General features: G+C 36.9%; 1 protein-coding gene and 1 non-coding gene across 2 annotated transcripts in view; both read left to right on the top strand.

Annotated features, from left to right (window-relative positions):
• The window catches only part of SKAP1 (src kinase associated phosphoprotein 1), a 255,383-nt gene that overhangs the window by 41,387 nt on the left and 187,266 nt on the right, over positions 1 to 26,730 (top strand). The window contains exon 3 of the mRNA XM_074342968.1: positions 17,757 to 17,782. Coding sequence (XP_074199069.1) covers positions 17,757 to 17,782 — 26 coding nt within the window. The remainder of the gene's footprint in view (positions 1 to 17,756; positions 17,783 to 26,730) is intronic.
• Positions 20,635 to 20,765, top strand: LOC123618433 (small nucleolar RNA SNORA31). Its single transcript, XR_006726873.2, has one exon. It is a non-coding gene; the product is annotated as a small nucleolar RNA SNORA31 (small nucleolar RNA).

The raw sequence follows: 26,730 nt of genomic DNA, 5'->3' as shown, positions 1-26,730 counted from the left end.
TGAAATTGAATTTCCAGGTTCCAGCTAGTGTTCTATACTGCCATATGGCATAACTAGAATTAATTGCTGCTCCTAGTCTCTTACTCTTTTACTGAATATCTAGGTGCCCAGTTTGAAATAGTAGAGGTTCCACAAAAGTATTTAATCACATAAGATAGATGTTTGACATGCTCATGAAAGTAGTGTGTATAGCTAATAGTTCCTTAGAAGAAAAGGCCTTTTGTAAGGTTTTCTACCTCAAGCCCCCCTTTTTTTTTTATTAAAGAAATGAATGCATAGGAGAGTTAACAAGGAAAAGAGGGAAAATTCTCAGGACTTTATAGGTCAGTGTAAACAGAAAAAGGAAAAGCAAGAAATCTTTTTTGCTAGAGTCTTTAGCTCCTTAATACTCCAAGTGTGGTCCATGGACCAGCAACATCAACATCACCTGGAATGTTGTTAGAAATGCAGAATCTCAGGCTTCACTGAGTCAGAACTACTGAATCAGAATCTGCATTTTAGATCAATAGGCACACCTGAAAAAATGCTCAATGTCACTAATTATCAGAGAAATGCAAATCAACACTACAATGAGGTATCACCTCACACCAGTCAGAATGGCCATCATTCAAAAGTCCACAAGTGATAAATGCTAGAGAGGCTATGGAGAAAAGGGAACCCTCCTACACTGCTGGTGGGAATGCAGTTTGGTGCCGCCACTGTGGAAAATAGTATGGAGATTCCTCAAAAGACTAGGAATAGACTTACCATATGACTTAGTAATCCCACTCCTGGGCATATATCCAGAAGGAACCCTACTTTAAAAAGACACCTGCACCCCAGCGTTCATAGCAGCACTATTTACAATAGCCAAGACATGGAAATAGCCTAAATGTCCATCAACAGATGACTGGACAAAGAAGTTGTGGTATGTTTATACAATGGAATACTATTCAGCCATAAAAATGACAACATAATGCCATTTGCAGCAACATGGATGTCCCTAGAGAATGTCATTCTTAGTGAAATAAGCCAGAAAGAGAAAGAAAAATACCATATGATATCACTAATATGTGGAATCTTAAAAAAAAAAAAGAAGAAGAAGAAGGAGAAGAAGAAGAAGACAAATGAACTTAAATATAAAACAGAAACAGACTCATAGACATAGAATACAAACTTGTGGTTGCCGGGGGGAGGGGAGTAGGAAGGGACAGACTGGGAGTGTGAGATTTGTAGATACTAACGGGTATATATAGAATAGATAAACAAGTTTATATTGTATAGCACAGGGAAATATATACAAGATTTTGTGGTAGGTCATGGTGAAAAAGAATGTGACAATGAATATATGTATGTTCATGTATGACTGAAAAATTGTGCTCTCCACTGGAAATTGACACAACATTGTAAACTGACTATAACTCAGTAAAATAAAAGAAAAAAGAATCTGCATTTTAACAAGATCCCAAGGTTGTTTGTATGCACATGAACATTTGAGAAGCACTACTCTACCACATACTTTTAAATTCATTTAAAATCAGTTTCTTAGAACTCAGAATACATATTTGTGGAGATTATAAACTCCTTAAAGGTATGGATGGTCTTAAGTTCATTTAAAAAAAGTCTATCATTGTACTGGCATGTGGTGTAAACTCAATAATGTGAGTTGAGTAAATGGGAAAGAACTGTTATAAATGTGTTCTCTGGTCTGAGGCTTAACTTGAGAACAAGACACCCTCTTTTTTAGGAAATTTACTGTTCAGTAACCAACCCCACACATTCTTTTCCAGAGACAGGATGCTTTCTTTTTACTGAGCATTAATTAGGGGGTACAGAGCCATTTGTTAAGACAGTGTCCATCTCTTCAAATGTCTCCTATGATAACGTTTCTCCAGCATTCTGTGATATAAGTTTACAAGACTACTGACCATGTGTTGGAGTTCTGTTGGATCATGGGTACCAGTCATTCCAGCCGTGATCCATCATGAGCCCTCTGCTTTTGGTCATCATCCTTCCTATGAAGCTTTGCAGTTCTTTGTCTCTACCATCTCTCATCTTTCCTGATGACTTCTTTTCTAATCCTTTCCTCTGCGTTTCCTAGAATCCACGATCTATTGTAATCAAACTCCTCTATATCCTCACCTTCTTTTCTCCATCTCTGCCTAAGTAAAACATGGCTCTCCTGCAGGACAGTGTTTTGCTTGAGATCATCTTTAATAGAATTTGCTCATTTTCCAGAAGTGCTGTTGGCATCCTTTAAGATCCTTGCTGTCACTTCGAGACTTTTATTATTCAGTCTTACCCCAAATCTCTTCTCTTTTGAGATTTGTTTACATGACTTTACAATTTTCTGTCTTTCTGTCATCTTTTGAGTTCAGTCTTTTCTCATGCTATTGAGGACTGAGTTGTCATCTTCATTCCACTGTTATCACTGCCTTCCCTGACCCTGAGACCTTCTCTTTCTTAAATCTAGCTTTTCCTTCCCTATTACATCTCTTCATTCATCATATAAATATGCTCACATCTTTCCTAATACTACAAAAAACATTACCTCCTACACAGTGATTCCCTCTCTGGCTACTGTCCCATCTCTCTCTTTTTTTACAGACACACTTCCTGAAATAGAAGCCTAGACTGGCCATTTCTGTTTCCTTCTCTGGTCACTCTTCAGTCCTCTGTAATCTAGTCTCCACTCCTATCAAGTTACTCTTGTCAAAGTACCAGCAACTCTCCAGTTGCCACATCCAAGTGACACTGTTCAGTCTTTGTCTTATTTGGTCTCTCTGCAGCATGTGACACTGTTGACAGCTTTCTTTTCCTTAAAAAGTAAAAACAAACAAAAAATCTCTGTCGGTCCCTATGATAACAGTCTCTCCTGGTTTTCCTTCTTCTTTGCATTTATGCTCTTAGTTTAGGCTCTTGCTTGAGCTCATTTTTCTATCCTGCCCTCTTCACTGCTGTCCCTCAGTCTTGCCTCTTTCCTCACCACATTCTTTGTAGGCAATTGCGTGCATGCCCATAACTCCACGCTTTCTCTGTACATGATGACTACCAATTCTACAGCTCAACTGCCGTTCTCTCTCCAAGGCACCACAACATATTGGATGGCTCCTTTTGGGTGTCTTATAGATATCTCAAATTTCACAAAGCTGGGACAGACCCTGCTGGATGCCTACCCAGCAGCCATCCTTCATTCTTCCTAGACAACAGAATCCCTTGAGCCCAGGAATGACTCATGATCTGAAAGCCATTCTGCCTTGCCAGTGGTTGGTCTAGAGTTTACATTAAGATACAGTTTTGCCCAAAGAAATGTAAGGAGAAAACTTCTCTCACAGGACAATCTTATGCTTGGGACACCAGCAAAATATTGAAATGCAGTAAGCACCTTAAGATACTACTCTGCCCTAAGGTGTTAGAGCAGAAATAAGGGAGGCCTAGGTCCTTCATGCCATTGTTGCACCCCTGTATCAACCCTGAATTCATCTGTGTCCAGACTTCTTATTTTGAAGGAAAAATAAACTTCTGCTTGTTAAAGCCTCTGCCAGTCAGCTTTTCTGTTACTTGTAGCCAAAAGAATCCTGATTGAGTGTCCAGAACTGAACTCACTATTTTATATTCTGCTCATTCCTAAAGTCTATTTGTGCTTTCACTAGGTCCTGGCTCCCAAGGCAGAGTCCTGGGAGTCATTCCTGACTCCCCTTTACTCCCCAAACCATCAACAAGCCTATCGATTCTTCATCCTAAATCTGTCTTCTCCTTTCTCTTCCCTTTATCCTCCATTCTGTTGAAAGGGCAAACTTAAAAAAAAAAAAATCATTCATTATTCGTGCTATAGAAAAAGGTGCATTGATGTAGAATGATAAGATATACTATAAATGAAAAAACAGGTAAGTGAAAAAATGTTAATGATAGTAATCTCTGGCAAGTAGTTTGAGTGATTTTTAATTTCTCCTTTTTATTTATTTGTATTTTCAACTCTTTACAGTGAATATGTATTTAATTTTAAGTCACTGATATCAGAGCCTTTCCTGTTTTAAAAAGGGGCAGAGATTTAAGAGCCAAAGAATATCTGTTTCTAGGTGGGAAAGGAGTTGGTGTTGTGGGAGGGTGGTGGGGAGAGATGTGGAAAGAGGAAATTAGGCTTTAATTGTAGCCTTGGGTCACTTCTGTGCAAATAAACAGCTGTATTTGGAGGTGTTTTACTCTGTGCCTAAGCTCACAAACACATATACACATACATGAAAGTAAAATTATTTTTGAACTATATGAAATACAGCAGTCCTTTGAGTAATTTATGATGATTTTTCTAAAATGTTTTTTTTTAATAAAGGAAGTTTATTCTCAAGGTCTTTATTAGATGAAGTATCACTGACTATGAACAACTTCCATCTCTCAGATATTATCTTTCTGAGCTGCACTGAACTGACACAGGATGAATTCCTCATTAGAAAAGGATTATCTACACTCCGTGTGACTATTTAGTAAAACATTTGTGTTTGTGGGACTAGTTTTCCAAAGTGAGGGTACTTAAGTAAACCATTCACTTCCTCCTTCTCAAAACATCAGTCGCCATGATTGATTTGTATGTTGATCATGAAGAGAAATGGAATTAACTAAAAGCAGGGTGAGAATTACAAACCGGAAGCAGTTAATTTACTTAACAAATGCGTGTTGGCTACTTGTTTACCCTTTGTTGGGCACGATGCCAGGCGATCAAGACAGTGTCATGTAAGATATAGCCCTGTTTTTCAAGAGGTTCTTGGGCCAGTGAGTGGCCAGACTTGTGAAAGGAGCCCACTGTTCACAGATACCTTCTCCAGACGGTCTGAAATGTCTGGTTTCAATTTGTGTATGTAACATACCTGGAGTTTCACCATACAGAGTTTCATTTGGGTGTACAGTCTTTTTTTAAAATATAAATTCTTTCCTGGAAGGTTAAGGGATTTTTGATTGTGCATTCATGTGCATTAGCCCTATTTAATGATTTCCTTCTAACTTTTGTTTAAGATGATTGTGCTGAGGAAATTCAGTGGCCAATAAGTTTGTTGAACCTCTGTTATGGCAGGGCACGATACTAGGTACACTGAGGGTTATAAAATTAACAGAGGATCCTTTTCCCCTGGAAGAATGAGGACTTTAGAGATTCCTACCTCTGCCACGGAAGAGCAACAGTCACAGCTAACATTCGTCACACAGTCATCATGTGCCAGGCCCAGAGTCAAGGGCACTACACACATTATCTCATTTAATTCTCACAACAGGTGTGAGGTGAATACTATAATAAGCCCTGTTCGGCACAGGAGAAGACTAAGGCTCAGGGAGGCAGTCAACTTGCTTAAGGTTATACAGTTGTTAGGTTTTGGAATTGGGATTAGAACCCAGGCAGTGTGATTGTTTTACCAGCACTCTTGCTGAGGCTCAGTTTTTCATAACAAGTTAGTAACACCACTGTATTCATTTGACAAATGTTTATTGAGCCTCTACTATGTGCAAAGCATTTTTGTGGTGAGTATGGCAGGTTCTAGTCCCCCTATAACTTATTTTTGAGCAGGATAAACTGAATAATGATACAATAAACCCACCTTGTAAGGTTGTTTTTATGCATATAAAAGTGCCTAATATAAAGCGTGTTACATTATAGATACCCAAAAATATTTCCAAGAAACTTTCAACCCAAAGGGAAAGCTATAAAAGCATGCACAAATAAGTATAATTCAACATGTATTGTGGCTAATGCTTTAAAAGAGGTACCCATAGATTGTACTGTGAAATCCCAGAAAAAGAAATCACCTCTGGTTGGTGGACTATGGGAGACCTTCATGGATGAGATGGCATCATGGCTTGATCTTGGGTTTGAAAAGGATGGATTTTTTGGTCAGATACATTGTACACAAAAATAGCATGTGCAAAGAAGCAGAGGAGATAAAAGTTTAGCCATGTTTGGGAATGAAAGGGTGATCCTGTTTATTAGGTATAAGGAGTAAATAATAAGAGATATAACTGAAAAGGTAAGATGGGACCAAATCATGGAAATAGGAGATTTGACTGGATTTGGGGGGGAGAGGTATGTAATTTAGGAGAGTAAAGCATGGGACAGGGATGGGTAAGCTGATGCTTTAGTGGGGAATTATGGATATCATGTGAATCCTTGGTACCTGGCTGAGGCCACTGGGAGGCAGGAGATGGCTGCAAAGGGAGAGGGGTTGCCTATGTTTGTTCTTTATGCCCAGAGAAGACAAATCTTTTTTTCTTCCCAGCATCTTTTGCTTTGAGCTCATATTTATATCCTTGATTCCATAGCTGCCTTTGGTTCATCATGAGCTTCATAAGCTTTTATGGATAGCCAGATAATCTAACCACTTTTCAGAACTTTATGTCAATGAAAAAAATACATTCAAAATGGCCAACTTTATGCTTCAACTTTTGAAATGTGATTGGTTTGTAAATTAAAGATTGTATTTACTATATTTCAGGTAAGTTAACAAGATTTAATTGATTTTTGAAACAGATCCAGAAAACTTACCACTATCCATTACTTCATTTCATTAGGAAAATGCATTTCAAGGTTCAAACAACTGGCAATGAATTTTGGAATACAGTCTATACTTGAACTGGGAGCTGTCAGTCTAGAATCCCCTTAACAGGCAACCATTTGTAAACTACTCATGTCTTTTAGAGTGTTTTACAAACTTGCTCCATCATGTGAATTACCTGGGGATCTTGTTAAAAATACAGATTTTTAGGTTGCTACTCTGGACATGCTAATTTACTAGGTCTGAGGTGAACCCTGGGGAATCATGTTTCAATAAGGGTTCCAGGAGATTCTTAAAATCAGTCAAATATATATAAAAATCTTTATTAGAAAACACTATTTTTGTTTAGGTAAGTCGCTACTTTGGTTTTAAACTGAATTTTAACAGTGAAGGGGAACAAAGGAAGAAAGACTTGACTGGGATGTGTGAGTAGGCTGTCGGTTTGGGTGGTAAGGAAGCTCCCCCAATGTAACTGGGGATAACTGACATGGAAATCTTACCAGCAAGGCGTAGGGCCAGCTTTTGCTGACATTTCAACCTGATTAGCTTCTAGGATGAGGGATGGAAACACGGTCAGAACAAATAGTCTTGGTCTTTTCCTTGTCCTGATGCTTGCCTGCTGTCTTACATAATTCCTTGGGGCCTGGCAACATCTGGAGACATTTCTGACACTGCAGAATCCCTTGGAGTGGGACAGAACCAGAAGTTCTGGCCCCAGGATGGGTCAGGGAAGTCCTGGGATTGACTGGCTGTTGTGGTTGAATTGCTGGCGACCCCTGACCTGTATTGATACAGGAGTAGAACTGGTCACATAGTCATTAGCCTTTAGATCAAAGTCAGTTCCCTACTTTATGATTTGGATAATTGGGTACCTTATGTAAGTGCTTATGACTGCTGTAGGTATTGTACAAAGAAATAAATGGGAAAGAATGATATTTTAGTATAGCATCTTGTACAATTAGAAAAATAGAAACAGACTCACAGACTTAGAAAACAGACTTATGGTTACTGAGGGGTAGGTGGTAGGAGGGGTAAATTGGAAGTTCAAGATTTACAGATACTAACTACTATGTATAAAATAGATAAACAAGAAGTTTATACTGTATAGCACAAGGAACCTTATTCAATATCTTGTAGTAAATTATGGTGAAAAAGAATATGAAAACGAATATATGTATGTTCCTATATGACTGAAGCATTATGTTGTACACCAGAAATTGACACAACATTGTAAACTGACTATACTTCAATAAAATATTTTTTAAAAAGAAAAAAGTCAAGTTGACGGCAAAACTGAAATAATTTTTAAATAATTTCTGAATTTCTGTATACATCTCAGTTCTTAACTGGAATAAACCATACACATTAAGAGTAGGATTATTTTTTAATTTTTTATTTCATTAATTCATTGTAACTCTTAGAATGGTTACCAGTAGAGGCCTACTTCCTAGATTCTGTTTTTATATATTTATTCAGATTTTGGTGCAGTGTGAATGAGTAAAATAATATTATGTCTTTAATTAGGATTCTATTGTTATTTTTCAATTAATTTGTGTCAGTAGCTTTAGCATTTGTATTAAGTCATTTTCTTCATGAAAGCTTTTAATGAGGAAACAAATTGATTGTATTTATATATTGGATTCTTGCCACTGTGATGTGTATTCAGTTGTGTCTTTTGAAATTTATTTTCCTGGTCATTTTGTGGTTAGTCTTTGAAGCCAGTCTTTAGGGGGATGTTTTTTTCACTTGGATGAAGGTTTTAATTTAACAAAGGTGACTTGTTTTTATCATTCTTTTCCTCCCTTCCTTTGACTTCCTTTTTCCCTCTTGCTTTTGTATAAATAATTGAAGGAGAAATGAAGGTACCTCTCCCCATCTTATTTGGGATAAAATCCATACCCCATAGCATTGCTTGGAGAGCCTTGCTTTCGGCCTGCCTCTCCAGCCTTGTCTCCAGCGCCCCCTGAAATGTACTTTATGCTCCACTCATGCTGAACACAGACAGCCCTTCTGCTTCTCATCTCCTTTCACTTATTTAGCAAGCGTTTATTGAACACAGGCTCTGTACTACTGCCCTTTGAGGGCTCAGTGACAAAGACAAGAAGCTTGTAGTGCAGTACACAGGTGCTGCTGAAAGGAGTCCACAGATGTGCTGGGGGAGCCTAAGCTGAGCCTCACAGGACCATCATCAAGGGTTCACTAGGGGAGGGGCGCAAAGGAAAAAGTGTGCTGGCAGTGAGAGCAGTGACATGTGAGAGTGGGAAGACCAGGTTGGGTAAGTCACTGAAGGATTTCAAGTCAGGGAATGATAAGACTGGGTTTACATGTTAGGTCATTAGAATAATGATGACGCTAATGACATAACAGTTGAGAATTATTAAAGACTTTCAGGTGCCAGTTCTAATGCTCAGTTCTTTGTGTGTATCATCCTAGTTAATCCTCCCAAAAACCATACGAGGCAGGTCTGGTTGTTATTTCTATTAAAAAGGTGAGGAAACTGAGGCTGCAGCTATAGTCCCACAGCTAGAAGATGAAGGCGCTGGGGCTCCAGCCCAGACTTGTCTGCAGGGCCTTTGGCCTCTGTGGTCACTGCACTTCCTTCCCCATCAGCACTGCGGAGAATGGGTCAGAGAGGAGCAAGGTGGCAGGTAGACCACTTGGGACATGGTTATATTGATCTGAGTGAGGCATTTTTGAGGGCTTGAATAAACTCATTGCCTGTAGAGATGGAGAGGAAATGGATTAAAAATATATTAAGGGAGTAGAATCTCCAGGTCTTGGTGATTGATGGGATATACATAGTGATAGGAAAAAGGGTAAAGGATGACTCAAGTTTCAGTTGGGTAGATGGAGCTGTCAGCCATTGAAGCAGTGAAGAGCAGGGAAGAGGTGGGAGAGGTTTGGGACTTTGAGGACAAAGGATAGTCCTGAGAGAGAGGAGAAGAAGAATGATATCTCCTGTTTTTGAATAGTCTAATTGATTGTTTAAAGTATTTCATATGTACAGGCACTATAGTCAAGTCTTTGGCCATTGGTTTCTTCCCTGGCCAGCCTGAGTTCCATGGTGTGCCTCTCTAGTCTTCTCTTATTCTCTTATCCTTTCATCTCACAAGCCTAGAAAAATTCTAACCTTGCATCAATTCAGCTGTCCACCTTCTCTGATCTTATACCTGGGCAGCTAATCAGTGCAGGAGAAAGATTACACAATTGGATTACTGCGACAGTAAATCTTAGTCTACAACCTCAGCTGACCCCTTAATGATACCTAGCAATTATTTCAAATGCCGCATACTAGCAACCTTTCCAATTTTGCTCAGTGTTCTTCCCCCCCAAATCTTAAGCAGTCTTTACCTTACTACCTCTCACTCTTGCTCAACATCATAGCCTATTTCACAAGATAAAACAAAGACTTTCAGATTAGAACCCACTCAGAAATCCTGCTCTGCCCCCTCCTCAAACATGTCTTCCTTGGGCCTCTGCTGCCTGCTCTGATGGGCTTCTGCCTGGCCTCCCTCTGCATCCTGGGCCTGACCTCTCTGTGACCCTCCCCTGCTAGGCATCTTCCTCTGTCTGATCGGATCTACCTTCAGCAACTTTTATCTGCAGGCAGTAAGACAGGTTCTGGGCTTAGCCAGACCTGGGTTCTTCTGGCTCCAGTTTTTACTTCGTGTGTGTTTGGGCCAATCACATCAGTTTTGCACAATTTTGCACTATTCTAGCCAAAATGGCCCACAGTTTAGGCTTTCTATGCTCTCAGTCCCTTGTGGAGTGTCTGGCAAATAGTGGAGACTTATTAATGTTTGAGAGAATGAATGCAGTATTCATAGCTTGAGATATAAAGAGTATGTAGACTTGTTAATGTTCACAAATCCACGCTGCCTTGAGGAGCTCTAAGAACTAGTCCAGCCTAACTTTTTTTGTGTGTGTAACATTTGCTCTCGGGTGAATAAAGTGACCATGTTCGTAACAAGAAAAACATCAAAGGAATTTTCATGTGAATATCATGTTTTTGAACCTGTTCCTGATTCTGCACAAGATAAACTGTGGTAGCTCCGCAATTTGGACTTTTAAACTCCTGTAGTACAGTCAGGTAACCTTTCCATGCTTAGTTTTTCTCATCTGTAAAGTAGATTAAATGGCCTTTAAGCTGTAAAATTCAGTGAGTATATGGTCCACAGTCACACTGTCATAGAGTTATCAGTTATTCATCAATCAGATAATCAGCAGTTTCGATAGACCTAGAGTAGTTATTAACCTGAAGCAAGCAAAAAATGAAACAAACTAAGTTCTAAGCATCAACAGTGACAAAAGTGGCAGGGCAGGAGCCAAAGATAGTACAGATTGAAGCATGGGAACCAGCTGGAGTTCTTTGTATGTGAGTTCTGCCTTTTCTCTCATTACACAAGTTTGGAACCAAAAGACATCTCTGACTTTCCTCCTGACTCTTTATTCCCAACCTGCCTCCATGTCTATTATCAAATCTCTTGTCCCTTCTCTTGCTCTCCAGCAGCTTCCCAAACTGCTTCCCACCTTCTCTCTCTCTCATCCAGGCTGCACATTTCTGCTGGATTTGACCACAGTGGACATTATTCCCTATCCTTAAGAACAAGCAAACAAACCAACCAACCCTTCAGTTGCTTTTTTTTGTCTACAGAAAGAAAAAAATAACTTAATTCTGACCTGAAATTTAGGGTCTTTTATTTTGCAAAATGCCTAGATAGCATTTTTCTTTAGTAGTTCATTGAGTTATATTTGGTTGTCTGTTTCACATAGGGGGTTGTGTAGTCACACAACCACAATTTGCAGTGTTAATGCTAAAACACAGGGGAAGAAATACTAGAATGTAGGTTTCCAGTGTTGAAGTGAAAGAGCATAATCACTGAGTGCCAGGATTTGTTACTGTTAATACCAGAGTGGATAATGGATTGACCATAGCAGGGATTTCATGTAGTGATAGTGTTACATGAGACACTAGTGTAAATAGAGTTTTATTTATTTAATTAATTAATTTTATATTATTTCTTTTTTATTGTCTGGGAATAGACATTTTTTTTTTAGTCGTGAGTAATACTGTCAACATCAGATAATGTTGCTTGTTTATTATTTAGTAAAAGTTTAATTGTAGTCATTATGTTTTGTAAGTAAGAGAGCATTGTGCTTCTTCTAGTGGGTTCAGAAAATTTGTGGATGTAGACTTAAGATCACAGAAATGTTACATCCCTCAAAAGAACCAAGGACTTTCTTATGACGGGTCCTTCTGTTACTTGAGTTATGTGCTTTTCTGTTATTACCATAGTATTTGTTATTTACTTTTAGATTGACATCTCTTCATAGGTAAATATCGCATCTTTTAGACTAGATTGTAAGCTTCTTGCAGGCAGACACTAAGTGTTATACTTTTGATGGATTGAAGGAACTGGGACTAGAAGGGCACTATTCCCAGCAATCTTCCCATCCCTTCCCAACTGTTTCTAAGGCTGGTACCCCACCCCTGGGTCCCAGGCCTCTGATGCCTCCACCTGAGACTTCCACCAGATGGTGCTCTTTTCCCATTTCTGTTCTTGGGTGTCATGCCCTATTACCCTTTGCCACTTGCCCACTCTTTCTGCAAGGTAGTAGACGGAACACTGGTACTAGAAAGAGAATTTGAAATCAAGTGAACCATCCCAAGTGAAAAAAGAGGTTATAGGTAATATCCAGTGTACAGACTATTAGCTTTGTTCAGAAAAGCCATTTCCTTGGGTATAAATCAGTCTTTACCATGTGGCTCACTGCTCAAGGTCAATTGCAAGGGTTTTCCTGGTCTTATTAACTTGCCATTGAAGCCCTTCTCAACCAGATGTCATTGGAATTCTAAGATTTCATTTCTAATGCCAGGATAACACTTCAGTTTTAGTCTTTGCTGTCTGTTTGCAAACAGTGGTTACCAGAGAACAGAGATGGTCAAGGGGTAAATAGAAGTCTCTGGACACTGAGTATTGCAGACAGCCTATCCATTTAGAAGGCACCACTGTTTTGGTACAAAAACTGAAGTTTAGATGTGGACATCTGTAAGTGATCAAGAAGAGATTTGATTTTTTTTTAACAGGTGGTTTACCAAGGCAGGGAATGTATGATGTGTTTTAAATTTCTATAAGTCACAAATAAAATAACACTTTTAATACTTTTGGTTGCAGAAAAAATAATCTAAATGTTCTAGATTTATAACATTACAGATGCTGCCCTTTCTGCATAGCTAGTTTTATAATGCCATTACAATCCTATTCATCTAACCCAGAGGGTCTTATCATTTTAGAAGGGGAGAGTTACTCACATTTTTGGAAACCTGATGAAGTTTATGGACTCTTCTTTAAGGAAAAAGAAAACGTACTTTGCTTTTTAACCATAATTTTTGGGAGTTTATGAATCTCTCAAAGCTCAGTTATGGACTCCAAATTAAAGACCTCTGATCTGACTACCCCCTGATACTAGGCTCTCTGACAAAACAATTATACCTTCTCTTCATAGTAGATTTGTTTTCTATTTTATAGTTAATAGAAGTGCAGTTAATATGAAATTTAGAGCTTGGGCTCTGGAACCAAACAGATGCATACAAATCTTGGTTCTGGCACTTAATAACTGTGATCCTGGTCAGTTTGTTTGACCTTCCTGAGTCTTAGTTTCCTCATCTGTAAAATGGGGATAATAATAGTGCTGACCTTATAGGATTTTGATGAAGATTAAATAAAATAATACATGTAAAAATATACTTAGCACAATACCTACCATATGTTAAGTGCTGAATATGTTGTTTTATTATAATTAGGAAATGGATTTATTTTTCCTTCCTAGATGTTTCCAATAATATGAGGATAGTTACAGTTGTTTGTCTTATCTACTTCACCAGGATCTATCCAATTAGCTGGCTGAGTGATTAAAGCTTGGAGTATTTTAATCTCAATAGCCATTTTTTTTGTTAGCTCCACGGTCAAGAATTTGATACCCACCCTCAAACCCCAACCTAATGATTGAGTCAATAGCCTTATTTTTAGGAAAAATCTAGTATTCTTTGAATCTTGTGTGGCAAACTAGAACAACATGATTGCGGTTTGAAAGATGCTGAAATATGTCTGTAAATTGACCATATCTATTTAAATTACTATTTTATTCATGACACCAGAGCAAAGGACTTGCCATATAGAAGACATTCAATAAATATTTGGTGACTGAGTGACTGGATTCTGTTATAACAGTAAAATGTCTTAAGAGAAATAATCCATTTTTCTGAGTGTTTTTAAGTTAGATGATGTTTTCAAGACTTTCCTCCTTCATTTCTTATTAGAGTGCCTGTTCTGCAACTAGTTGCTAGGACTGGAAACTTGTCTGCCTCATTTACTAGCTGTGTAACCTTGGGCAAGTTATTTCACCTCTTGATGCCTCGGTTTCCTAATTTATAAAATGGGCATAATAATAGGGTTAGAGTGTGGAGGAAGTGAGTTAATATAAAAGAGATACTTAGAACAGTGCCCAACAATATGTTCCAAAAATCTTAGCATTGTCATTGTCATTAACTAATTGCTACTACTACTACAGTTGAAGTTGCTCTTCAAGACTCCTTTCATATGGATTTTTGGGGCAATGAAATTATTCTGTATGATACTATAGTGGTGGCTACATGTCATTATGCATTTGTCAAAACCCGTAGAATGTACAACATCAAGAGTGAACTATGGACTTTGGTTGATAATAATGTGTCCATATTGGTTCATCGATTGTACCAAATGTGCCACACTGATGAGGGATGTTGAGGGTAGAGGAGTATATATGTGTGGGTGGGGAGGGCTGTGTGCAGACTCTGTGTTTTCTGCTCAGTTCTGCTGTGAACCTGAAACTGTTCTAAAAAATAATTCTGTTAATAAAAAATTTAAAAAAAGACTCCCTCCATACAGTGGGCTTGTTTTATTTGTTGCATCTTTCCCTAAACTAAAATTCAATTAAAACTTCTTTAATTTAAAAACACAAATAGCAGATTTGTCTTGCATGTAATATAACTGTAAATTTTCAAGGCTTTATTCTGTAGAGTAGACTAAATGTGAAGTCTTATTCTTCCACAAGTAGAGATGGATTTATTTTGACTGAATGTGAAAATCATCATCATCAATATGGTTGCAACATTTTCTCTCTGCTCATTCTGTACTCCTCTTCTTCCAGTTTCAAATATTATTTGCATGGACCTGATGATGTTGAGTATGAATATTGCAGAGGAGTGATAGCTTCCCTTTCATATTGAAGCTGAAACTTCAGAGAGAAGATTAAAGAAGTGTTTGTTATCTATCTGCACAGGCCTTATGTGAAATTCTCAGAGGCTTTTAGAATAAACAGAGCTCTGTGTGTATGTTTGCATGCTTTTTCTTCTATATACTTCTATTGTGGTCTTTGTATTTTGGTTTAAAATTTCTAGTTTCAGACTTGTTGGAGTCTCTGGCTAACGGATAATTGTTTTCAGAGTGAAGAATAAGAATTAGAAGATGTTGGCAGGATTTGACTAAATGCCTCCTAAAGATTGTGTAATTCTCTAGTGTGGAATCATCTTTCCAGAGAATGTGGTGAAGGCCATTCATAGGATATATTTAACAAGACAAGATCAAGACCTTAAATGTGTCCAGCAGAGAATAATCCATGGTGCCCTCCAGTGAAGGATGAAATTGCTCACCTTTTGGCCTTGCCTTTTAGACGTATCCTCTGTGAGCTGTAGGATAGAGGGGGGAGTATGTGTGTGTGTGTGTGTGTTTAACAGACTTTCTTTAGGGTTATTACGTAATTAATACTTAGAATAAGAAGAGAAGGAAAAGCAATAGGTTATCAGGATAGTGTTATGCCTTCTAAGAAAGAAGGGAGCTAACATTCCACTTCATGCCATTACACATCAAGATCTACATATGATTTTTATTGACAGAAATATTTAATTACAATATCATCGAGAATAAAGCAGATTCTGCTATTTTACTTCAACAAATAGACCTGCTACTTTGTTGGATTAAATTTAATTTATCTGTAATATTTAATTCTTTCTCTGTAATCAGGTATAGCTACTATAGGCAGAAGCAATAATCTTAGTATGTATGAACTTACAACATCTTCTTAACTAACAAGAGAAACCAGGAAGCCAGGGCACTTTACAGTAGGTAGCGAAGAGAACTGAATATATGTGTGTGAGTTGGAGTGGGAATTGTAGGGTGGGGAGCGGACAAAAGAAGAGGTGGAAATCATTAGTAACATTTTATTTTAACTGCTGTGGCACGGCTAGGTTTGTTTTTTTCTGGTTTTCTGGGTTTTTTTCTTATTTTTCAATGAATGAGAACAACGTTGGCTAGCAGAGTTCCTGTTGTTGCCATCGTTAACATTTTGGAAAGAGGAGCGCACACACACACAGATTTGTACATGCTCATGCCTTAATTTCTATTTCTGTTGAATCAGAGGTTGCATAATGATTGGAATCAGGGGCCAAGGCAATGCCTTAAGAGAAATTGGAAAAATAGGAACAGAAGATGGAACATTGCTCACCCCTTTGATAATTTGCTTGATTCGCTGTGTTTTACAGAGAGGAGTTTTATGGAAAACTTCTCACAGTGGCCAGGTTCAGTGGGAAGCTGCACTGTCTGCTAGGTGGAGATTGACCTATCATGCTAATTCCCACCCCTTCCTCCTCTCGCCTTTTCCAGTGAAGATGTCAAAGCTGCCCAAAACTTTTCTTGCCCTCTAACCCAAGTATCTTACATTCCTTCAGCTGATTGCCAGCCCAGAACAGTTTTGAGAAAGAGAAGGGACAAGAAAAGAAAAGTCAATCACAATATTTCTTCTCTACCTTCTCTTCCTCAACTCTGCTAATTTCCCACAAATTAATCTCTGGATTGTTGTAGCAACATACTCCCCACTGATCTCCTTCTCCATTTTCTGAATTTTTATCTTATCAAGAGATAACCTAGATACTCACCAGGTTGCTGTTCCTCCCTAAAGTAGCCACACCTTATTTCATCAAGTATGTACTGGAAGACACACCATTATCACCAATGTATTCCCCTTTTCTTAATTTTTTTTGGACTATGAGTCCTTTTAAGAATTTGATAAACACTGTGGACTCTTTCCCTAGAAAAAAACGCTTATATACATACCCTGAGAAGTCAAGATGAGGTTAGAAAAATATTTTTTCTGTTTAGCAGCATGGAGGTCACTATGTTCATAGCAGGAATTAACATGTGGTGACTGTAAGCAAGATTGGAGTATGTTGAGGAGTGAGTGGGAGGTGAGGAAATAAAGTTTAGGCAATGTTTTTGAAAATTTCACTGTGATGTGAAGGGAAAGAGGACAGCAGATGGAGGGATATGAAAGGGGTGAAGGAGGGTTTGCTTTATTTTTGTGTGAGCATAAATGCTGATGGCAAAGGCCAAATTGACAGGAAAAGGTTGAATATATACAAGAAGAAATCGATATAGAATAATGTAAGGTTCCTGTGAAGGGAGGAGGAAATGGAATCCAAAGTACGATAGACTTTTTGTGGGTAGCCACCATGTATAACGTTGTTTCTGTGGGGGGAAGAAAAAGCAATTTAGATTTCAAATAAGTGACTTACAAGTGATCCTTTCCACCACTGCCATTTCATTAATTTTAAGACTTTAAGGGTTGTTTTTGCGAATCATTTCCCAAAATAAAAGAGGAGATGGAATGATAGAGTGGACTGCAAGAGCCCCAACTTGGCTTGGACATTTAAATGTTAGATGACCTTGAGTCAATTGTTCATGCTTCATGTATAAAACTAAGAATTTAGGCCTTGAAGGTATTTCGGATGTTTTTTGGGCGGGTGTTTTAGTTGTCATAACAACTGCGGGTGCCACTGGTATTTGTGCCCAGGACTACTGATGCTGATTTGTCTTGTAATACACAGGGCAGGTTGTCACAACAAATTGTCATGCTCAAAGCCTGCAGAACTCCTGATGAGAAATGCTGGACCATGGCTAGCTAACCACTTAGGACCTTTCCACCTCTAAAGTCAAACTTACCAAAGGAGATACAGAGTTAAATGTCCCTTTCAAAGCCTTTGAGAATCTTTCAAATCTCAGGGATAACCCTTTGGTTTTTCTTAGAGTAGGTAGTAGCTTTGGCTAGTTATTGACTGTTTAGGAAGCTTCTGGACTGTATCTACCAAAAGCCAACTAAGACTGAGAAATACAAGTCTGACTGATCTCCATTCTTTTCTTTGTATTTCAGGTACTTTTGGGATTATCAGCCCCAAGGTGAGTCCTCTTCGACAATTTATGATTTTATAGTAAAAATGTGTAGATGGTGGTGTTTACTTCCATCTCTTCTAAATAAGCTTCACCATAGAGTGGCATTAGCCATTTCTGAGGAAAATCAGTGGAGTGTTTAATTAACCTTCACCCTGCTGGGCTCCCCTGCCCTGCTTTTTAGCAACAAGAGGCTCCGATGCTCTGCTCTCTCAGTGGACTAGATTATTTTATAGAACCAAAGCTTTAATATGCTTTTATTCCTTGAGCTTTGTTAGATGCCAACGGATCCACTGCCGTTCAAATAAAATGGTGGCTGAGTCCATCATAAAAACCTTGGGAGGCCTCCAACTCAGCTAATCCTTAATTTGCTCCAGAAATAAATTCCGGTATGTTACCTCCTCGATCACAGTGTTCTTCTACACAGCCTGCCTGTCTGGCAGCAGAGAAATGTCAGAAATGGAGTAGTGTTGAAATTCCCACTAGAACAGTGTTATCACATTTTAATATGAGCCTCACTGCAGCCTCAGTGCTTCTAATTGCTTTCAAACCATTGTTTCCCTGCTTTTGCTTGATGAACCCAGCATCTGGCATGATTCTGAAAAGTACAACAGACAGCTGTGTGCAAAATTAAAGAAAAAAAAGGCAGGAATCGAACATATTTTTAAAGGTTCAAAATTGGAATTTTTTTCTGAATTCAGTTTGAAGCGATGTCTTTAAAGTATATGCATTCTTTGTGTTTGGTATTCTGGTAGAGAATTCTGAAACATCATTCTGAATATTAATTATCTTAATTTATATAAATGGGGGGTTTTTATTTTCTCAGAAAATCACAGTTTTAGATTAAGCTTGCAAACAGCTTTATGAACTATTTTGCTCTATAACTTTTTTTAACCAATTGCAAACTTTTCCTTTTATTCTCTTAATATTGTCAGTATATCCAGTCTCAGTGGGCAGTAAAACCTTTAAAAATTCAAGTTGTAATGATATTAGTTTTATTGAAATTTTAATCTTTCTAGCTCATACTTTGTTTTAGGGCATTTCAAGTCTATATAAGGTTTTCTTTAAAAGCAAACTTTAAGAAATAAAAATCTTACATTTTAAAGCTTTTTGACTCCTCCAAGTTAAAGTTGTAGCATTTATAATATTTTAAATAACGTCATGTGGTGTTACTGTATATTCACTGTCCTACAACGCTTATGGCTGAAAACAGATTGAGAATAAAGAATTATATGTAATAATGTCGCAGTTTGCTTTGCAAAATGTGAAATATAGTATTCAGGGAATGGCCCTATAGTTCAGGGTTTAACAGTTGTTAACCAAAATCCACAGAGGGCAGAACATGAATTTGAACTGGCAGAAATGAATGAAACTGTGAGGGTAGAATTAATTACCTAAAGGAGAAATAAAGAATTAGTGTCAGAGATGTGATATAATAATGTGTTGAGAAGAGAAAATAATTTTGGAAGCTAACACAAGAGACTATGTGGGGCTAAAAAGACAAAAGGCACATCTTACCGGCTTCTTGTAATAGAGGCAGTACAGTTACCTTCCGGCATAGGGCAACGTCTACACAGACTTTCTCAGAAAGAGGGCAGAGGTAGGACAGCCAAGGGGACAGTTGGAAAGAGTTTATTTAGAACAGAAAACTGTATTTGCTTCTTGACAATGATTGGATATATGTAGCAAATTCTTTGCTCATTTGAAAGTAAATGTAAGTGAAGATCAGATAGAAAAACCCATATTCATGTGTCTTACCCCCAGCTTTGCTCCTCTCCCTGACACTTTTTTTGTGGGGAGAAGAGGGAGAAGTATCTTTTGTCTTGCCCTTTTGATCAGATCTTAGCTGATTGCTTCAGAAACTGGTAGAGTGGGTGGGAGCAGTAACAGGTCTATATAAGGTACTATAGGATAATTTAAGTTTATGAAAAGAATAGAAATATGTTAGAAAAAGAACAGATGGCAGAAGAATTTTAAAAGCCCTGTAAGGCTAGGGAGTATTGGGAAGGGAGTGAGAAAGGACAGAAATGATATTCCCAAACTTTCCTAGCATTTTTATCTATGGCAGGATTCCTCTGTGCAGGAAGATGATGGGATGAATTTTATTAACTGTGCATTTGCCTAAGTACACACTTGTGTGCTTCAGGATATTTGAACTAAACCAGAGTCTGGTGCCTAGAAGGAAAATAGTCCTTAATTATAAAAGATCTCTTATTTATAAATATCTTTATTAGCACACATTTAAACATCTAGTTATGTCTGTGATGAGTTGGTACAATGTACTGAAAAGGTAACCTTTAAAGAAAGATGCTTGGAAGAGTGGACTGCCCAGACGTAGAGAAGGATTGCAAGCAAAGTGTTTCTTATCAATCATTCTATTCAATCCCAAGTTTAATGTGGTGGAGGAGTGACTGTTGAATAGTATTAGGGAAAGTTTTGTCCCTGTTCTGGAGAAGAAACATGGCATGGTAGAGTGTGGATGTTACAGTCTGACCTACCTGGGTTCAAATCCCACCTACACCATTTAACTAAAGGTTATGTGACCTTAGCAAGTTGCTTAATTTCTGTGACGTTAGCTTCCTTATCTACAAAATGGGGATGTGCCAGACATTGTGCTAAGTCTTATTTAACCCTCAGAATAGCCCTATGAAATAGGTACTGTTAATACACCTATTTGATAGATGTGGATACTGAGGTACAGTGAGGTTAAGAGAATTGCTCAAGGTCATGCCCCTCAAGGATTCTAGCTCGGACAGTATGATTTCATAGCATTCACTCTTTTTGGAAAAATAAATAACAATAGCTTTATTGAGACACAATTCACATGTCATAAAATTCACCCTTTAAAAGTGTACAGGGCAATGCCTCTATCTGACAGGCCTGGGGTGGTTACTGTCTGCTGCTAAGTTTTCCACTACAGACGCAAGAGAAAAAGAGTCCTTGTGCTTTCTGTCTGATTGTGACAGGCCAGATTGAATGAGGGAAGACAGGGAAAAAATTTTTTGCAACTCAGGTGTAATTTTGTGAACAGTATAAACCTGCTCTACTCCAAAGGGGAAAAAAGTATGCAAGTCAGTGGTTTTTAGTATAGTTACTAAGTTGTGCAAGCATCACCAATATCTAATTTCAGAACATTCATTACCCTAGTAAGAAACCTCATGCTCATTAGTAGTTCCAGAGCCCAGTATCTTCATTGCTGTATTTTACTGTCTCACTGCAGAGTTGTTATAAGGATCAGTAATAATATGTGTGAGCCCTAGCATGGTACCTGGATGTAGTGTAGTTTCTGTTTATAATAGTGTTAGTGCTAATTCTTTTCCTCACATTTTCACTTAAATTTTCTTATTAGTCCACTGTCACCTTCCTGAATGATGTTCATTAAAAAAAGAATGAAACATAGGGAAAACAAAACATAATCCAAATAATGTATTACTCTAATGTAGAAGGAACGGAAATGAAAGAGCTCTTTTAATGAGCTCAGATACAGTTGGAAAACATGGGAAAGGCTTTTTATTTTTTAATAAGATAGAGAATCCTTTGATAATTCAAGTCCTGTTTACTTTAAGAACTTTTTTTCTGCTTAAGTTTTCGCTTAAGTTTACCAAGAAAATTCATTGGAATCTTTGCCATGGAACTTCTATCATTTCAGTAATCAGATCTCTAAAACATGATATTGGTCAGGTGTCTAAACAACAGTATCAGTGTTACCTGTTAGATGTGGTGACAATAGCACTTAATGGCATTCAGCATACTGACAATTATAGTTGAATCAAAATTTCAATTATAAGACATAATGTGTGTAATTTAAATTTTATTGCAATAAACGTCTTGATGAATATTAGAAAAATTGCCCACCATTGGCCCAGAGTCTAAAACAAATGACACAATATTTAAATAAAAATTTAAGAAAGACCATGAAAATATTATAAATGTATGTAACAAAGTCATATTTTTTTTCTGTCCAGTGGTCACTCACATTTGTGATAGTGGTAAATATGGGCCAGTGAAATTTCTTGCCAGCTTGCAGATTCTTTGAGTATGGGTGGTATAGAGGGTTTATGAGAAAATTATTTGATATATTTCAGTATGAAACTTCCTACTGCATGAATCTTAAAAATCTTATTTTGAAATGCCAAGTCTGTATCCCTTGTCAAATTAAATTATCTTGGCAAAAGCAATTAGAGCAAAGTGAATAAAGAAAATGTTATCATAAAGCCACATTAACTGTAGATTAAAAGAGATTTGAAAGGAATTTCAACTAATATGTGGATCTTATTTGCATCCTGAGTCAAAAAACTATTAAAAAATTATGAGAAAATTAGAAATTTGAACACTGACTTGATATTTTATGTTAATAATCTGTTAATTTTTTAGGTGTGACAATAGCATTATGTTTATTTTTTTTTAAGAATCCTTATCTTAGAGAGATGTATGCTGTGGTATTTAAAGATAAAGTAATAGATTTCTGACATATTACTCAAAATAATACGGACAAGGGAGAAATAAATGGGGTAGGGGTGTGGACGAAATGAGATGGATCATAAATTAACTCTTGTTGAAGCTATATATGGGAGTTTATTAGACTGTTTTATCTACTTTTTTACATGTTTAAAATTCTCCATAACGCAAAGATAGAAGAAAAAATCTAGGTTGAGATAAATAAAAAATGTTATATTCTTTTATTTCTATTATAAAACCTAATACATTAATGCGTAAGATACTTTATGTATCTTGGACACAAAATACATAGACTAGTGAGGTTTTTTTTTTTTAAGTTTTTATTTTAAGTTTAATGTTTTGTGATGGAAAGAGCATGAGCTTTGAAATCAGACCTCAGTCTGAATCCCAGATCGTCTACTTACAAGCTTTGTGAGCTATGGCAAGTAACTTCCTCATCTACAAAATCTTGCTAATAATATCTACTTCACAGTTATGAGTTGTAATGAATTATAATGAGATGATGAACTCAGAGGAGTGCTTGCCACTTGGTAGGCACTTTGTGAAGTTATAGCAGGTATTATTTTTATGTTTCAAAGTAGGGCTATGCAAATAAATCCATGTATGGAAATTAGATAATGTACACTTCATGTATCTTTACATAAAATTCTTCCATTCCAGCTGAACCCCTGGTGTAGGGCCATGTAACTCACCATGTATATATTTGTGAAGTTTTCATTTAAAGGATGTATGTGCAGAATTTTTATTGGTAGGCACTTCAGAGGTTAGATTTATGAGCTTATTGCTCTGTAATGTCTGAGACATGTTGAATCGAAGCATGGATGTCACTTAACTTCTCGTCTCTTACTATCACATACTCGCAGCATGTAGTTATGACAACTACAAGAAGCAAACCATTAAAGCAGCAAAGAAACACTGTCTTAGCACTAAAAAAATGGAGAGAAGGGTTTCCCTTTGAAGTTGAAGAGAAGTGTTTTTGAATTAATGGAGTGTACAGTGATTTTAGTAAGTTTTATTTATGAAAATACTCTTTGCATTCATGCCAAAAGGTTTTAGCACAGTCACAAGTAGGATTTATACAAAGAAACATAGCCAAAATTTATGATGTGTTTGCAAATGTAAGAAAAAGTCTGAATTTACAATATTTGTAATTTATTGTTAAGTATCTTTCTATCACTATTCCTGGAATGCTAATATTTTATAAACACAAGTGTTGGTTATGAACCTACAATACCCTAACTCATACTACTTTTTAAAAAGAAATCTTCCAGAATGTTTTCCATGTCTTTTGGGGATTTAATAGAGGGAAATGTACACAGGACAAATACTCCTGCCTTTGGCTTTAGCCCAACCTTTTAGCATCAACAATCTTGACAGCTGCTTTTGTGAGTTGACTTCCTTTGGGCCTTTCCCCTCTTTCCTTATTTGCTACATTTTATACAAATTAATCTGTAGAAGGCAGATATACATAGACGTTGTTTTTGAAGTTAATTGCTGACTTTGATACCTTTTCAAATATTTTACTTCCTATACATCTACTGGTTGATTTTTTTTTAAAGAGTGGAATAATACAATAGTGCATTTTTAAATTAATGCACTGTTTTGCAACTACTGTCAAAGAGGGTAAGATTTTTTTCAATAAAAGGATTCACTTTTTTTCTTTTTAACTTCAAAATTTTTCTAAGATTTTCATGTGTTTTGTAAATGTCCTATCCTGGAGCACATGATCTCAAGACATAAGAAAAAGAACTGACTTTCATGCAGGTGAAAGAAATCATTTGAATTAGAAGCTGCAGCCTTCTGTATTCCCTACACAATATATTATACACAAAGATGTTCATTTATAGCGTTGTTTGGAATAGCAAAGACTCCAGACAGCCTAAATGTTCAGCACTAGGGGACTAGTTAAATTAAAGTATATTACATGCATTTAATGGAGTACTACATAGAGGTTAAAAGAATATATGTATATCATGGAGAGCTCGCCAAGGCATATTGGTAACTGAAGAGGGTAATTTGGACAGTGTATAATTTCTGTGTATGTGTTCGTATGTGTGTGCACAAACATGCATGCACGTGTGCTTGCTTTTATTTATGTATAGAATATTTTTGGAAGGATATACATGAACCTATTAACAGTGGTAGCCTTGTTGAAGAGGGGTGCTGGTGTGAGTACAAGACAGAATCATCATTATTTATATCTTTTGCTACTGTTTGAATTTTCACCATGTGTATTATTTTTTAGCTAAAAATTAGTTAAAATAAAAATGAGATAAATCTATTTGTGCTGACATGGAGCAACCTCCATGATAAATGACTAGGAGGAAAAGCAGGATACAGAACAAGACAAATGCTACGATTTGTTAAAAAAAAAAAAAAAGAGAGTGAGAGACATACTACCCTCACAGATACTTGTTATATTTAGACAGAAAATTCATAGAACACCCAAGAAACATCACAATGGTTGATCTGGAGAGAAGAACCAAGAGAAGGGAGGGAAGATGAGCTTTCATTACATGCCTTCTTGTAAGTTTGAAATTTTTGCTCTGGGCATACTTAACTTTTTTATTTAATAAAGCTTACTGTAATTAATAATACTATATTGTGTATTTGAAAGTTACTAAGAGACTAGATCTTAAAAGTTCTCATCCTAAGAAGAAAATTTGTAACTATGTGAGGTGATGCATGTTGACTTAACTTAGTGTAGTAATCATTTCTTGATATATACATGTATCAAATCATCGTTGTACCCCTAAAACTAATATACAATGTTATATGTCAATTATAGATCAATAGAATTGGGCAGAAAAAGAATCGTACAAAAAACCTGATTTAACACAGTAGCTCTTTTTCAGTAGAAGCATGATTTGGTGGTTTATATCTACTCACTTTTTTCCTTCTTAATTTGTTTATTTTTACATATGAATTTATAGAGAAGACCCTGCTGATGGTATAAAATAGCAGAATTCTGTGTTGTTTAGTGTTTGAGAACCAGTAGTACATAGGTGTGTTGAGTTGGCATTACTTAAAAGTGAATTTTAAAATAAATAATAAAATAGTATCATATAATACTCATGATAACTGGTAAAGAATACATTTTTAACCCTGCCCCAGTCTTCCTTTTTTCCATGTGTGGTAATTAAGAGTTTATAGAACTTCTGATTCTTTATCATTATGTAGATGGCAAAGAAAATAAAGTAATTGATAAGTGAATGACTGATTTAAGTTTATTTTATTTAGCCTGGAAACTTTTGTTGAGAAAAAAACACTTATAAAGTATTTCTCTTAGATAGAATTATCCTTGGACCAACACAGAAAACCGGGTAAGTAGTTACTGAACATAGAATCTTGGCCTAAGAATTAATCTACTTCAGGAATTCTGACTCTGATGAATTTTCATGTTCTAGACACGAAGTATTGAGAGAAATATGTGGTTAATTTGAATATAAAATTTCTTGGGTTTCTGCTTAAAACTCTTTGTGAGTAAGCCCTTAGACTTAAAGCCTGGTGAATTTGTTTGATATTTGGAGGCTGAATAATGTGATGGTTGAACTGATTCTATTATAAAGCGTTCGTTTTTCACTCTGCTTCCCATCAACACATACTTCTTTCACAAACTTGTTTAATAGTTGTCATTTCCCAGGATGGCTGAAGTATCACTAACACAGGAAAAGAAGTGCTAAGTCATGGACAAGGGGATTTATATGGTGTGTAAAATAAAGTTTCCAGTTACAGCTAACTCTTGTGACGCAAAGAGTAGAAGAACCAATCTTTGAACCTACCTGTCCCTGTCAGCTGACATGTGTTTAACGCACTTGTACCAGCCCGAGAAAGTTCTTGATCACAGTTCATCCCCTAAAAGGTATTCTCCTAAACTCGAAAGACGATACCACTTTCCTTAAGATTTGTGCACTTTCCTTGTATTAGTGGTACCCCAATAAAAAGGAAAAATAAGTTTTAAATATAAGGAGATAATTTTCCACGTGAAACTCCTTTTCCAAAAGGGACCAAACATTGAACAGAATTGTGGATGGTAAGAGATTTTGGTTGTTGACGTTATTACACACATGTTATTTTCACACATGAAAGGAGTTCTTGTTTGGGGTGGAGTGGGGCACAGGGAGGCTGAATCTCGTCACCCTTGGCCTTTACAGCTCTAGTGGTACTGGAGGTCTATATGACTCACAAAGAAACTCACCTTCTCTTCAGTATGTTAAAAGCTGTTTTACATTTTCAGGCCTGCTGATCTCACCCACAATCCATTCTTTATTATGTGTTGTTTTTATTTTTACTCCTTGATCTTTTGTAAAACTTTTCTTTTATCTACCTGTAGCCTGTAGCTCATGTAGTCCCATTCTTCTTTAGGAGAAGATACTGGAATTACAACTGGCTTTATAGTTCCTCTCAAGAAGAAGTAGTGTTGTAAACTGATTGGGGTATGATAGATCCTAGAAGGTGTCAGGGCAGGAAGGTCTACTATAATTTGTTATTTCAGAGAA

The sequence above is a fragment of the Camelus bactrianus genome, chromosome 16 (assembly GCF_048773025.1).
Source record: "Camelus bactrianus isolate YW-2024 breed Bactrian camel chromosome 16, ASM4877302v1, whole genome shotgun sequence".
In the NCBI taxonomy this organism is placed as follows: domain Eukaryota; kingdom Metazoa; phylum Chordata; class Mammalia; order Artiodactyla; family Camelidae; genus Camelus; species Camelus bactrianus.
Note: the sequence above shows the minus strand (reverse complement) of the source record. Positions and strands in the feature narration are given on the sequence as shown.